The sequence below is a fragment of the Meriones unguiculatus genome, chromosome 5, assembly GCF_030254825.1.
Source record: "Meriones unguiculatus strain TT.TT164.6M chromosome 5, Bangor_MerUng_6.1, whole genome shotgun sequence".
NCBI classification, from domain to species: Eukaryota; Metazoa; Chordata; class Mammalia; order Rodentia; family Muridae; genus Meriones; species Meriones unguiculatus.
In genome coordinates, this window is record NC_083353.1 from 93,953,373 (window position 1) to 93,969,393 (window position 16,021).

At 41.4% G+C, this 16,021-nt stretch overlaps 2 protein-coding genes across 2 annotated transcripts in view; one reads left to right on the top strand and one right to left on the bottom strand.

Moving 5' to 3' along the window:
- The window catches only part of Cntn3 (contactin 3), a 396,519-nt gene extending 391,228 nt beyond the window's left edge, over positions 1-5,291 (bottom strand). The window contains exon 1 of the mRNA XM_060383858.1: positions 5,070-5,291. The gene's annotated coding sequence lies outside the window, so the exon portion shown is untranslated. The remainder of the gene's footprint in view (positions 1-5,069) is intronic.
- Positions 1,599-16,021, top strand: part of LOC132654157 (uncharacterized) — a 33,532-nt gene continuing 19,109 nt past the window's right edge. The window contains exons 1-6 of the mRNA XM_060383410.1: positions 1,599-1,683; positions 3,486-3,609; positions 3,674-3,751; positions 4,456-4,545; positions 5,027-5,575; positions 6,156-6,237. Coding sequence (XP_060239393.1) covers positions 1,599-1,683; positions 3,486-3,609; positions 3,674-3,751; positions 4,456-4,545; positions 5,027-5,575; positions 6,156-6,237 — 1,008 coding nt within the window. The remainder of the gene's footprint in view (positions 1,684-3,485; positions 3,610-3,673; positions 3,752-4,455; positions 4,546-5,026; positions 5,576-6,155; positions 6,238-16,021) is intronic.

The following is a 16,021-nucleotide window of genomic DNA, read 5'->3' on the forward strand; positions in this document are numbered from 1 at the left end:
ATACAAAGTCAAGAAGAAAATAAGGAGCATACTCTAATAGTAAGAATAATTGAGGGTTTCACTTTCATCCTACCAAGCAGAAAGAACAACCAATGGTTTAACTGAAGTCCTTTTTAAGAATGCCTGAGAGCAGAAATCTAAGTAGTTTTTCAGGGGGCGGATGAAATAAGAGACCAGATGGGTCAGCATCAACGATGGAAGGGCTAGAAGCAAAGGCTTTCCTGAAGAATCCATTCTGACCCCGGAGATAAGTACAGCAAACTGGAAGCCCTATCTGTTTTAGACACACAGAAGGAACAAGACGAAAAAAAATACTTAAGTTCTGAGAAAAGTTTAAGAAGTACGCTTGCAGCCAGGATGGAATTAACATAAAGAAGTTGTAAGACAGACTAGGCCATATCAACAACAGTTTTCTCTTTCATCTCAGCAGGGAGGTACCCAGTGACCTAAGCCCTTGCATTCATGACTTAGCACAGCTCCACTGATCAGACAGACTAGGTGTGGAGGAGATTACTTCCTAAACAAATCCATTTTGGTGCCAAGCATAAAGGTAGAAGTGTTTAGATCTTGGTCTAACACAAAGTAACACAAAAACACAGAATGCTCTGTTTGCATTCTACTGATGGTTACAAGAACAAAGACAACAAGCAGATGGCTCAACAGAATACTGAGGACACCTGGGTAGCTGACTGTGACAAAAACAAGGAGAGAAGGGATCACCCAAGCTGATCACCCAAGCCGAAAATAATAAACTGTACTTGCACATGATGAGTTTGATATCTGCTAAGATATCCAAGAAACCTAAGCTATTGTATCAATGAGACAGGAAGAACACTACAAACGTCAATGGCAGACTTCTGCTGAGCATTGTGAAGACCTTTGGTCACAGAGATGCTTCAGGCATAGGCTGCAAACTCACCATCCCCAAATCACAGTGCTCATGGGTCTGTCAAGCACCAATGTGAGTTACATACTGTAAGAAGGACATAGAACAAAAGCAATCAGGCAAAGAGATGGACATCAGGCAAGAGATGGACGGGAAATGCTGCGGGGGGAAACGAACATACAGGGTCTAGAGAGGATTCCCAGCATACATCAGAAACATAACCAGAAAGCCCTCAGGGAGTCCATGATGTTGAAACTGTGACCTAAGGGTTGATCAGCAATCGAAACTCTATAGGTCTATATATACACATGTGTTCTCAAATGAGCACTTCCCTAGAATAAAAGCACACGATCATTCCAAAGCTGGGAAAGTGGTGAAGAAAGATGAACAACTGAAAGTCACTCAAGATTTTCTTGCTCCCAAAGTTTAAGTCCTCAAGGTCTACATAGCTCTGCAGTTGATGTTTAGTAGTTACATTTTATTTGCAGTGCAAACAGAAAGCATTTAAACATTATGTAGAGAGGAGTAGCAATTTAACTTATGTATGTATGCATGTACATATGTATGTGTGTGTGTGTGTGTGTGTGTGTGTGTGTTCGCTCCAGCTAGGTAGAATGATATAGAGGAACAAGTTTGAAAAAGAGACAGAGAAGCTGATATAGTAGCCCTAGAGGAGAAGTCAGTGATCTGGAGTAGGATGATACAGGTAGATATGGAAGAAGGCAGGCAGATTAGAGAAATAGTTCTCAGTTCAAAATCAAAGGTCTTGAAACACACTTTTGCTCCCGTTTCTCCAGGTAAGAATATTTGAAGTAAAGTAACAGCCCTAAGAATTCTTTATTCTATTAAAATAATACATTACCAGGCTAATTTATCAGTAAGGTAATCAAAATAGGATGGTTGCATAGGATTTCATGTCATAACAGTTAAAAGATAATCAAAGTCAAGTGACTTAGAAAATAAACGGGAGAAAATTGTTCTCCTGTTTTAGAACAGAAAATTTACAGTCTGAGTTCTAACAGCACCTAAGAGAATGCAGTGGAATTGCTGTAACAGATATAATCTATTTTTCCAAATGCCAATATGTCTGCAATGAGGAATATGCATACCTTCTGAATTATCTTATCCTACTTAACAAATCAGTAGTATTTTTTTCTCTCACTTTTTGCAAGGCAGCTTCTTGAACAGTAAAGATTCTACAAACATTTACATTCCAAGTAGCAGAGCTGTTTGAAATGCTATAAAGTTCTGCCAGCACTTCCATTACCAAACCTTATTTCTTGTTTATAACATGTACATAAAAGGAGGAAAATAAAAATGTACCATGGATTGAAACTTGGCATACTAAGCTTCAGCAGGGAGCGCATTTCTACAGAAAGAAATTTTCCAAGATACGTTCCCACTGAGTATAGAAACACAGGAGCTGGGGTGGGGCATGGAGGGGGTCATGGTAAACCAGAAGCCATTTAATGCCATTGCTCCTCCTAGATCTGAAACAAAAAGTCATCAGCTCTCAGTTTCAAAGAAATTCTTAAACTGTCCATATTCTCATTACTTTTCGAAACTGATGCTATCCAAGGCATGACTATGAAGCATAAGAAACCATCCACCAGGGCTAGCAATTTTACTACACACATGCAATCATGTTTATACACGCACTGTATATTAAAGTATCTTACGTCTGTTCGTTTTCAATGAAGAAATTAAACGGCGAAAACAAAACAGCTTACATATAGGCGTCTGGTCAACACACAGCAACAGAGTCCACTGCCAACTCCCTGATTCCTCCTGCACACAAGGAACCCTTTGCTGCTATGAACACTCGATGGCTGATTGAGAAATAAGAAAATGTGGAAGCAGTAAGAGCATCTCTGTTCTGTGGTCCTGCCACAATACAGTGATATACAGATCTGGCAGTCTGAATGGGCCAATTACAGCTATATACTGTTTCCGTGCAAAACATATTAGAAGTTAATGAGAACTTCAAGTTGGACACTTAAATTATGTAGTAAAAACAAAACTAGAAGATGTGCATTGAATGAGTGAGAGGGAATTTGGCACTTATAAATGGGAGAGATGCATATTTTGCTAGCAGATTGAAGAGGCTATTCGTCTATAATAACTAGGCATACATGAAATATGACAGAGAAAAAAATTGAAGATAAATCAGCAACTGAAAGGCTACAGTTTACTGTCTGCAGCTAATCTTTGCTCTACTTGTAATTGCTTTGCACTTTGGTTCTATTAAACATTTTGTTGCTATTTTAAGAAATACTTGGGCTGTCCGCTTGAGTTCTGAAGGGTATTTAAAAGTTAGAATTCTCCTGGAGAAATGGATCAAATGCCTTCACAGCTTTAGGCAAACAGTTGTGACACCAGGACAGGCAGGAGGATATGGAGCTGAATGCCATTGTCAGAGATGGCCACTGCCTGATTCTATTAGCCTGCAAATCAATTACCTCCTCCGTGTCCCTACTACCCACCTTTACACAGGGAGAAACGCGGGTTTGCATGACATTTCACCAGTAGCTGACAAAAGTGCTCAGCAATTTGCGAGAGTAGCGACCCCTTCAAACCACGTGTTGTGGACTCTCAACAGAGGTCAAGCAAGCCTTCAGAGACCCCGATCCCACAGAGTACGTGCCTGCAGAGATCTCTGCATTTCCCACGGGTTCAGTCCCAACGAATATCTTTTATGAGCATTTACAAGAATCTGTCCTACGGTGACATGCAAATATTCGGCGCTCTGCAAATGTTACACTAAGTTGTGTGGCTCTTAACCTGCAGGCTTCTTCCTTCTAGTTACAAGGAATCGCAACACAAAGGGTTAAAGTCGTCCGTCCACCAGGGTGCAGCCAAAGTCGGGTTAGTGCTGGTAAACACAGCCAGTGCTGCAACTCTTAAGTAACAGGTCTGACTTGCTATTGAGATATAATAGCTCTTTGAAAGGCAAATATTCCCCCTGTCAGTCTCTGAGGGGCTGTGACTCAGTGTTCTTCATTAATTCCCGTTTTTAATCTATTTACAGACCAGACTTTTTTTTTTCTCAGCTAGTGTGATATTCATCTCTGTGGGGGTAGACAGAAACCATAGCACAAATCCTCCTGTATTGTGCGTGTGTGTTTAGTTATTTCTGCTTAATCATTTTGAAATTCTTTTTGGATTGATCTACTCGCCATATGAAGCTGGGGTTTCTGGCCTCCCTGCTGCACCACACACGTCGCAGGCCGGTTCTTTCTGTAGCTATGCTGCCGTACATATTGAGTTGGGGTTAGGAAACTGTCAACCTGTCTCCTTTCCGAGGGCTCTCTGCAACCAACCCCTTCTGAATGCAGGCTTGCTTGTCCTCACCAGAGCCAGCACCCTTGTTTGTTTTTAAGTAATTCCTCTGAGCGCACCTTCTGGTAAATCCATAAGGTATCGCAAGGAGCCATAGATCCCTTACTGAGCCCCCGAGCCTTGCGTTTCACGCCATCAGAAGTAGGGAACCATCCATCTACAAGGTGCTGAGACTGTCTGACCCGAGTGCCTGGTTAGTACTTCCTGGTTTTCCGCTTCTGCTATTCTAGCAAAAGCTTTGCGGGAATTCTGAGAACGCACCATCAGCTAGATCCCGGCCAGCTCTTTAAGTCACGACCCCAGAACTCTACCTACAGTCCGTAAGAACAAATCTACCAGGGATTCCACTTAAAGCTGCCCGATTTCTGAGTGGAAGGAAACCGCAGCCTGCAAAACTTAGGGGCTAACAGACATCCTACACCCTGGCTTGCACAGGTCTGGGAGTCAGGACCACAGCTCCAGGGAAAAACGCATCTCATTCTTAACTCGGATTCTCTCTCAGCATCCCTAGGCTTCCCAACTTTTTTTTTTCCAACTTTCAGTGTCCAAACTGGCTGCTCTTTAAGACAAGACAGCAGGAAATTGGTTGCATTTTTTTTCCAGCTCCTCAGCTGGAGAAGGCGCCCCATCCCAAAATCAATCCCAGTCCCAGAGTAGGGAAATCATGTCCCCTGGCAAACAAGCTGGGAGAAGCATCTTTTTACTCTCCACCCAGCAGGTGCGTCTCCCATGCAAACAAACTTTCGTGGCCAGGGAGCCCTAAAGCCAATGGGTAAAGTTTCCCAGGCGGCTGGTTCACAGCCGCGCCAAGGCTGCAGTGAGCAAGTGGACAACCCCGACCTACCTAGATGCACCAGCTTGCAAGGCACCCGCCCCGCCGGCCCGCCCGCCGGCGCCGCCGCCGCCGCCGCTGGCTGGCCCGGGGGGCTGCCGTGCGCTCCGGTGCGAGCCGCCGCCTTCTCCGCAGCGCCCCCGTCCGCGCTCTTCTGCAAGATTCCGCGCAGTTCCAAGTCCGACCCGCGGCGCCCACCCTCCCGCCGCCGCCGCCACCGCCGGCGCCACCGCGCGCCAGGCTGCTGTGGCTGCTGCAGGCGCCGAAGGAGCGTTGCGTGCACCTCCGCCGCTCGGGCTGGGGCTCCTGCTCCCGCGCGAGCACTGGAGGGACGGAGGGAGGGGACACAGGCTGGGAGAAAGGGGCGGAGAGCCAGGCGGCGCAGCCAACGGGGTCCCGCGCCTCACGCTGCTCGCACCACCACCCACCTCCCGAGCCTCTGTGCCCCGCCGCCGCCGCCGCCGCCGCCGTTCGCTGCTCGAGCCCGGGCTGTCTGGGTCTGCTCCTGTCCGGCCTCGGTAGGGTCCCCGCGGAGAGGGATGGGCGGCGGTCAGGGTGTCACCGCTGGGTGGCTTCCTGCCTCGCAGCCTGCGTCTGGGTAGCACCGATTTTTAAGAGCAGGGATTCCAGTTCTCAGGAACCCTCTTGCAGCTGAGCTCACACAAGTGCGCAAAATTGCCAGTTTTATCGTCAAAACCCGATACCATGAAGGGTTCGCTGTAGACACGATACAGATGGATGGACTGACGGGGGAAAGGAATCACAGATAAACTCCAGGTAGTCGAGTGCAGTATTTACAATAATTCAAAGCATTCGAATAGTCCCCAGACTAGCCCTAACTTTATTCTTGTTTCGTGACTGTGCTTAATTTGCTAAAATTTCAATAAGTAGATTATGAAACCAATCCCGATTTTATTTTATTTTTTTACAAGGAACCCACGAAATCTGTCTGGTCACTTTTATTTGTAGAAGTGATAGAACTGGATTGGATGAGTTGCTTTTGAACACAAATTTGCTTGAAATCCCAAGCCTTGGAGTTCAACGCCTAGTACAACCAGGCACCTGCGCAAATCGTTCAACTTTTTTTTTTTCTTCTAGTGGCCCTGGCATCTATAAATGCCAAGACATAACGTTGTGCTCCACATGGTGGCGTCAGGTAAGGACAAGAAGATCAGCACTGGTGAGCGGAGGGGATACTTTTTGGCTTCTCTACACAGTCACACACAAATGTGTTCACAAGGATGTGATGCCCAGGACCTAGTATAGTGCTTACCACAATAACCAATAACAAGCGTAAGACTTACCATTTCACACTTCTTGTACATTTGTTTTTAATTTTACTATCAGGTTGTTTTCCTTTTATATTAAAAAAAGAAAAAAGAAAACGTAGTCATCGTAGTTAAATTAGATTGGGGCGTTTGCATTCCTGATTCCTCTCTCCTCTTTCTCTTCTGTTCAGCTCCTGCAGACTGAACAAAGCAGGGGTGTATCCAGGAAAGCTCCCTCGGCCAATCAGATGTGAAAGAGGGCTTTCAGGGAGTAGAATTGCATTCTTTTTCTCTTTCTAGCAAGAGACAGTTACAGGTTGCCTGAAATCCAGAAAAAAAAAAAAAGTTTGAAACCAATTCTTTTACATGTGGTTCAAGACATTGCCTCCCACCAGCTGACTGCCCCGTCCGCCAGTGGCCCTTCCCTAAGCAAAAACAAATTGCTTCCCTAGTAGGTGTAGGTGAGTTGTCCAAGCCCTGAAGTGCTTCAATCGTTAAGCTCTCTTATCCGAGCACCAGACAGCAGCCTCTGGCGTATACTCCCAAAGTTTTGCAAGTGTTGGCTACTTTTGCCATTTCTCTTACTATCAGGAAACTGCTAGTCCCCGGAAGATTAATGGCTGGATTTTAAAAAATAATAAAATAATAAAATGTGGAGTTATTTATGTTAGAAAGGAGTGGGGGGGGGAGGCAACGATAGATAGAGACAGTGCAATAAATAAAAGTAATGTGTTTTTTCCCATCAGAATTAAATTGCAGTATATTTGGACTCCTTAGGGTCTCTCTACTTAGCAAAGGAAGAAAATTAGATCAGGTAAGGAAGGAAGGTTTACGGTCGGAGCAGTTGTTATAGGTTACTGTAAATAATCTCTTTGCTTGCAATCTGAGAACATGTTGGCAAACCCCCTGAGTGTGACAAAATGTTTTATTGGGCAGAACTGGTGTGTTCTGGAAGGATCAGAGAAAAACTTTACATGCAAATTATGCTCATGCCTTGCACCTAGCAGGTTCAATTACCGTCATGCCCACATCCATCACAGACATGCCTCTCCTTTTAATGCATCTTCGCAATCTATTTTGCTTCTAACACGCTTATATGTCCCATCTGATGGGAATAGAAAGGATGTTTGGCAGCAAGGAGGGGGCTGGCCCGAGGCATTAAAACAACAGTGAGAAACACTGCAGAGAAGATCCTTTAAATGAGACTAAGAGAAACCTACACCCTAACCCTGCCTGGTCCTCTCCACATAATTAGTAACTTCCCATCTCATTTGACATATCCTGTGTTGATGAAAATTAATTAATACTGGCAAGGAGTTTGATGGACTTTTGAATATTAAGGTTGCAGCAGAAGGAGTGGGGAGCACCCTAAAATTTGCCAGAGCCACAACAAATATTAAGCATGAACCCCAATTCCCAGACAGCTTGGGTAAAAGGTATAGAAAAGCATGCATACAGAGACATACTCCTCATTTCAAAGCCTTCCTTTGCTTGGGATGTAAAGCATAATGTGAGTCAACCGAGAACCTGATATTTACCAAAAGTTGATACACAAGAGCAGGTTTAAATAAAATTTCCATTCAATTTCTGGGCCGGAAGCCCAGGAAATTAAAAAAAGAAAAGAATTAAAGGCACATGTGGATCTTCTCAGTGTGAATGCCGGATGGAGTTTTTATTGAATTTGGCCTCAACTGATGGTAGCATTATAAGCAATTCTGCAGTTACGTTTCAGCAGCCATTTAGATGGTGTATCCTCTTTTTAGGGCATTATAGCTAAGAATAATAACTTCCTTTTCCTATGGTACCTTTTATACCAAAGCTCTTTAGCTGTGAGATCATCTTTCCTTTGTTAATATGTGCCATCTGTGTGGAAAGATAGAAACTATTTCATGCCACTGATAGCACATATATACTTGTTTGTTTCCTTGTTTACTGTGTAACAAAAGGAAATGAAGAAAAATATCTACAAATCCACAGACGGGAATTCTTAGGCAAGAGGACAAACTGGAACACAGCCAGCTACCTACAGACACATCTGTTCCTTTGAAGGTGACGTGGAGTTTGTCCTGGGCTGCAAAGAAAAGGCCTAGGAGACTCACTCTGTTGCTTTCAATGTTCTAGCTTCTGTTTGGATGCTAAGTTAGGGGATTTTCATCCTGCCTACACTGCTGGGTTGACTGCCTCTGAGGGAGTGGGTGTGTTTGCTTATTTGTTTGTCTGTTTGTTCAAATCAGACGGTGAGTTATAATGACTTTTCAACATCCAAGTAGAGTAAGGAAATTAGGTTGTTTGAAGAATGACACTTTGCCTTGAATGTCTGTGTGACCATTAATTATCTTTGTTGGAGCAAGTCCTTTGTATTTCCTGTAAAAAAAGAGAAGATTCTGAAAAAGTTGAGATAACATAGTCCACCAGGCCCTATTCCTGGAACTTAGTTTTGGACAATTATGTAAAAATTGAAAACTCAAGATACCGACTCATTTTGTTTAATGTGAAGCTGTTGAAGTTTTGCATCTTTGTGGTTCTCTTGATCCCATCCTATAGATCACTATGTAACAGGACTTAATTGTTCTTTGTTCATATGTCTTCTGTTTTGATTTTAATCTTTTTTTAAATTTCAATTCTATTTTATTAATTACACTTTATTCACTTTGTATCCCTCCATAAACCCCTCCCTCCTCCCCTCCCGTTCCCACCCCCCTCCCCCTTCTTTACGCATGCCCCTCCCCAAGTCCACTGATAGGGGAGGTCCTCCTCTCCTTCCTTCTGATCTTAGTCTATCAGATCACATCAGGAGTGGCTGCATCGCCATCTTCTGTGGCCTGGTAAGGCTGCTCTCCCCTCAGGGGGAGGTGATCAAAGAGCAGGCCAATCAGGTTATGTCAGAGGCAGTCCCTCTTCCCATTACTATGTAACCCACTTGGACACTAAACTGCCATGGGCTACAACAGTGCAGGGGTTCTAGGTTATCTCCATGCCTGGTACTTGGTTGGAGTATGAGTCTCTGCAAAGACCCCTGTGTTCAAATTTTCTGGTTCTGTTGCTCTCCTTTATTACCAGTTTTCTTTGCTAGACTGCAGGCTTTCCAGAGGCAGGGTTTTGCTCTGTTTACTACTCGATGCAGAGTTCCAAGCAAACTGTGCATACACATAATGGGTTCACAGTAAATGTTTGTTCAGTGGTAGAGCAAGCTTCCAATATGTCTGGTGCTGTACAAACTGCTTACTGAGGGCGGTTGACAATCCTCACAGCCACTACAGGCAGTAAGTACTCTGCTGAGCTTTCTGACGATGAATATGCTAAGATACAAAAGTGAACTCATTTATTTAGAAACTCACTCTTCCAAGATGTTACAAGCTGTAGTCCTAGCCTTGATGCTAGGATCTCTCATTAGTGTGTATATCACCCCAAGTTTAAGGAAATTTTTTCATCCATCTTAAACAGATGTGTTTTTAAAATATTTATGTCAGGATCCACTGATTAGCCCTGTTCTCAGCCTTGGTCAGAGAAGCTGGTTTCTGTAGTGAGTGGTGATTAAGCCAACCCTGGTCAAAGAACTGAGAGTAAATAACTATTGAACATTTAGCCCTACCTATACCGATATCTATCTATCTATCTATCTATCTATCTATCTATCTATCTGTATGTTTGTATGTATGTATGTATATAGATAGATAGATATAAGATATATCTATCTATATCTATATCTATATATATATAGAGAGAGATATCTTTCCACTTGAAAGGCTCAAAAAACATCACAGAAGAGAGATAAGAAAGAATGTAAGGACTAGAGGTTGAGAAAGAGTGGTAAATGGATATAAAATATAAAGAAAATGATGTGGTTGTGGGATTCAATAAGTACACACTTTATCCATTTACCTAGAATGTCCACTCCAAGAATGACAACCATTACCCATTATATATACAGGCTTTTAAAAAAAATTGGTATGTTGAAAAAATATTCCTTCCATGTTTTGTCTTAATCTACTCACATTGTTAATTATCGTAATTGCAATTCTTTGATCATAGGAAATGCATAGCTCTTTAGACTAGGCTTCTCTTCTATGTATAGATTTAAAGATTTATGCAGCTAAATATATCTTAGTTAATTTGTTGCGACAAAGCACTTTTTTATATTCTAAAATTAAAGTTAAAAGAAAGTTCTTCTCACGGTATTTTGATCAAGAAAGAAAAATGAACCATTGGATATTTATATAAGACCAGCTAATATTAGCTTTAAAAATACCTTTTAAAAGTATATAGAATGAAAATCATGTGGCTGGGTATGGCATAGCTTGATGGTGGATAGAGCATGTGGGAGGAGGAAGGAAGACGGATGTGAATATCAGAGTTTTGTTTCTATAGATTATTGTTTTCCAATTATATCTTTGTGGGTCAAGAAACAGAAATTCACAGAGTAACCTCTTGGTTCCCTCTTCAAGGGGCACTAATTCTTGAGGATACCCCCCTGTGTGCACCAGCATCCCAGGACTATAACAAATGACTGTGACAATCAACTTATACAGAGAAAGATTTATTTTATTTCACAGAGTCTGGGTCTCTGAATGACTAAGTGACTCTACAGCTTTCCAACCTGGTGTAGCATATGGTTGAGGCCAGTAGCTCAGTTTATGGGCAACACACAGAAGAGAGTTACAGAGTGAGCAAAGGCCACCTAATCCCATTCAAGGTCATGTCCACAATGACCCAAAACCTTCAGGAGGCCTCAGATCTTAAATATACTACCACTTCCCAATGTCATCAAGTTGGTGACTAAGCTTTTAGTGAGCATTATTTAGTGGGCATTATAGGAAACCCCATGACCTTTTGTTCAACTCAGGCCCCACTTTGTAACATTATTATATTAATGGGCAGGAGTTCAATATATATGTTTAGGACATAGATATTCAATCCTCAGCAGTGACCCAATCAAACTAAAGTTAAAATAGAAAATCGAAGCAGAGAATTCCAAACAATAAAGAGAATGAGCTTCTGTTGAGTTGGTTTATCTCTTCACGGTCCCAGAATCATGAAGTATAACATCTTTGACATTAGTAGGGATCTATAGCAAATGTGAATTTTTATTCTGAAAAAGACCCAAAGGAATGCCTTCTAATTTGGCCAATTTACAGAAATGGTTTTTCTGTAATAAGTTAAGACACCCTTAATATAAGTAGCCAGGGTTATAAAACATTGGAAGGAGTAAATTCTGCAATAGCTGTGTGAAAGCCTCTGTAAGGCTTCAGGGATTGACCTAACTAGGGCCACAAGAGAATGAAGAAAGAATGCACAGAGGCACTAACAGAAAAAGCTGGGATCAGGTGGTTTGTTTTATGTCCCATGGAGAGCACTGACTGCAGCCTGGAACCTCGGCATTTATTTTTTACATCTGAGTTGAGGAGGTGGGTTTATGACATACAGCTGAACAAGAAGACAGGCTTAGAGAATCTAGATAGGGCTCTCTGTACAGAGGAAATCTCAGGTTAAAGTCATCAGGGAGGAGGAAGCTGTGACTGATAGTTTCTACATATGCTGTCAACATTTCCCGTAGGAACAAGGAAGACTTTGCCATTCCTCTGACCCTCAGCCAGGGAAGGTTTTGCTACTCTGCTGAGTCTGAGGTCTTGAGGTTCTTGACATGGCTGTGCTCATGTCAAGAGCAACTCAAGGCTTTCTCTGCTCCAGACAGCCATAAAAATGTCTCATTTTGGACACCTGTTAGACACAAACAAGATCCGTGTCCACTATTTACAAATAACCTATGAGGGCAGAAACTCTGTGCACCTAACTTGAACTTACCAAAGTAAAATGAGCATTTATTTCCTTCTGAAGTTGGTCAGAGCTGTGATATTAGTGGTTCTCACAGTCTCATTCAAAGGACATGCAAGACTTGTCTGGATTTCAAAAATTCTCTTTGGATATATGCAATACATTTAGATCACTGGCTTTGACATTTCCCTTTTTATTTTGGTCAAAATGATGAAAGGAGAATTTTTTTTTCTCATTGGAACAGACATTTTATATTTTAAAGTATCTTTTTGAGAAACAGCTACCTAGAATCTTCAGCAGCCCTGAGATTTTAGTACACATTCAAATCACCAGGGGACAAGGAAACTCTTTTATAGATTCCATGGCTTCAACCCACACTGTTGACTTCAGCATCTCAGGGCCATACTCAGGCATGGTTTTGATTCTACATGGTCCATATGTACTTACACAAGAAAAGCATTTGTGGTATGACTAAACTGTTTCTAAAAAGATACGCCAAAATCGTAGCCTCACATGCCTTTGAATGTGACTATTTGCAAACAAGGTCTTTCCAAGTTGTAATCGATCATACTAGAATACAGTAGATACAAGTCTAATTACTGTCATTCTCATAAAATACAAGACATTTAAACAGAGATGTAAAGAGAGAAACAGTGTGCAATGCAGAGATAGACAGACCACAGGAGACATGTGACCATGGAGGCTTCATGGAGGCTATGGTTGGCACTGGGCAGTGGCAACCTCAGATCCTGAGAGGGTTTTTAGAATATGCCAGAACTTAGGAGAAAATCGTGGAATGGTTTCTGGCCCTGAGCAGTCAACCCTGCTGATACCTTCATTCTGGACATTTGGGCTTCTTAGCTGTGTGGATGATTTACTGTACTTTTAAGCAGCCTGGCTTATGATAAGTGGTTACTACAGCCAGGACAAATGAACACAGCACTTCCTAGTTAATCCAGCGATGAGCCTCAATTTTAGTAAGTAAAACCGTGTTCCCTCTTCATTCTCATTTACCCATCTAGTTGAACTGATGAGTGGTACTAAATTAATAGCCACTTTCACTGACTACACTAAAATAAATATTTAGCCTCCTGTTATTCTTTTTTCGTGCCTTGACACTCTCATTAAGATGAGAAATTTCAAAATACCTACTGTGATGAAACATTCATTTGGATCATTATCCTTTCAGCAGTTAGATTTCACCACGTGCTGCTCCAAGCTTTTGTTTACTCTCGTCGTGATCTGCAAATATGTATGGTGGGTCACTTCAGTCTGGTATTTCAGGACAGAATAGGTACAATCAAATTATTTAAAGCAGAGAATTAAAAACTGAATTAACTGCCTCCCACCTCCTTCCTCCCTCCCTCTCTTCCCCACCCATTACTCAGTGTGATATGTATATGCTCACACTTGTGAGTACTGTGTGAGTATGCTCTCATGAACAAGCCAGAGCAGGACATCAGATAACCTGTCTTATCACTCCCCAACTTATTTTTTTGTGACAGGGTCTCTCACTGAACCTGAAGCTACACCAGCAGAGGCAGACCCTCCCTTCTCTGTACACACACCACTACCACCACCACCACCACCACCACCACCACCAGTTTTGTAGGCATGTGTGGTCATACCAAGTTTTTGTATGAGAGCTGAGAATTCTAACTCAGGTCCTTGTGCTTGAGAAACAACTGATTTTAGCCATTGTGGCACCTCTCCAGCCCAGAAATTGCTCTCTTTCTTCTTCTTCTTCTTCTTCTTCTTCTTCTTCTTCTTCTTCTTCTTCTTCTTCTTCTTCTTCTTCTTCTTCCTCTTCCTCTTCCTCTTCCTCTTCCTCTTCCTCTTCCTCCCTTCCTTCCTTCCTTCCTTCCTTCCTTCCTTCCTTCCTTCCTTCCTTTCTTTCTTTCTTTCTTTCTTTCTTTCTTTCTTTCTTTCTTTCTTTCTTTCTTTCTTTCTTAAGTGATGGATTGATGGATCCTGGATATAGTTGACATAAACTTCTTCAGTAATCATAAAATAGCCGTACACTGCAAGCTATTTTTTAATATGAGGCTGAGGGACTCTACTCACTCAGGAATTGTCAAACTATTATGCAAACCATCTGCATCACCAGGGAACCATGTATGAGTATGGCTTGCTTAGGAACCAACAACCTAGTAATAAAGTGCTGATAAAGTAGTCTGGCTTCAAGCCAACAAAACTGATGCCTATAGGAGGAACCATAGGAATGACTCCAATTAATGAAGTATGAGATATATGTGTATGTGAACCTAAAAGCTGTTCCAAAGATATGTAAACATAAGTTTTCTGGAAGATTGATAGTTCTGCAAAATAGCAATTATTCATTATTAGTATCTTCCCTCTATGACCTCTAGGCAAATTTATTTGGAGGCTATTTCAAAGCTTAATATCTCAGGATCCTGAAGCATAAAAATATACACAACATAAGAAAAATGAGGATTTAGGTAATTCTTAAATTAGTTCACCTCTCTATTGAAAGCCAACATACTGCATACATAACTAATGACTGACTATAGAATAATTAAAAATAATTATTGTTTGGCATACATTTTCAAATGAATTTTTATGACATGCAGAGCCAATGCATACTGAGCAACTGATTTTTTTAAACTTTTTATGTGTGTGTAACTTTTTTTTCTGATGATCAGTGATGGGAAGGGTAGACTGAGCAAGCTAGATATTGTTATATAGTCATGTATGAACACATCACACCCAAAAAAAATCTTTCTTTCTTCTGTTCTCCCTTTGGTTTACTTAAAAGCAAGCAATGGAAAAGAATTATGTGTGGCTGGATCTGTCAATGTCCTTCTGTCTTAATTTTTAAATCAGCGGTGATAATGAAAACAAGAAAAGATAAAAAATTAAGGCTCCCAAGTCATTTAGCATTTCTTGGAGTAGCATTCTTTTCTTTCTCCAAGTGAAGCACAATTCCACGTCCAGTGGAAAGCATGGCTTCTCTGAGAGATTTGTCAGGTTTATCCGGCCAGCATTAGTCACATTCTCACATGTAGCACCGATGCAAAGTAAGTAAGCAAATAACTAAATAAATAATCTCTGCCCGGGGGCCTTGGGAAAATGACTTGGGTGGAATGCCAGACACAATAACTGGGTTATGTGACATGTAATTGCCACTGAAGTGCACACTCATGAACCAGCTGGATTTCACTGATAATATACAAGTTCAAAGCCATAGAAAGAATCTCACGGCAGTGGCAGTGTAGCTTTAAAACAAGCTTAGGGCTTTTATGAACTCACCTCTGTAGAACTAGGCAGGTTCTACTGCTGTGAAGCACTTGGGCAATGCCACTAAATAATCCCAGTCTCAAATTTAAAGTTTGGGTGATGGCTAAAGACATGCAAGCTAATAGTTACTTTGATTTTGTTTTAAAGTTGTTTTCATGCATCTTTTAGGTATTTTATCTAAATTTTATTCAGTAAAGATCAATCTGTTATTTATATGAAGTAGGCACATGTATGACAACTGAGTATATAGTTACATTTGCATTTTCCTGTGTTCTTTCTTTGACTAATGCTGTACATTTTTCTGTTGGTAGCTACATATAGATTATGTAGCAGATACTGTCTAAAACCGCACGCACATACATTGTTTATCTAATATGTTGCAGGCAATTGCTGTATAGCTGCATAAATATTCAATATTTTCTGAATTACTTACTCTTAATTAGCATCATAATTTATTTTAGTGTATATTTCTTGAAGAATAATTTTATAACCACATATTTTGGAAGTGATCAGTTTCTTAGACATACTTTGATACTTGGAGATAGACCCTTTGAGAATATAAATCTGCCTCTTTCTCAATGTCGGTCTACTTTCCTCTCAACTCTTTATTTTAAAAACTAGGGTTCTTGCATTAAAATTTCAATCATTAAATTTGAGCAAGGAATG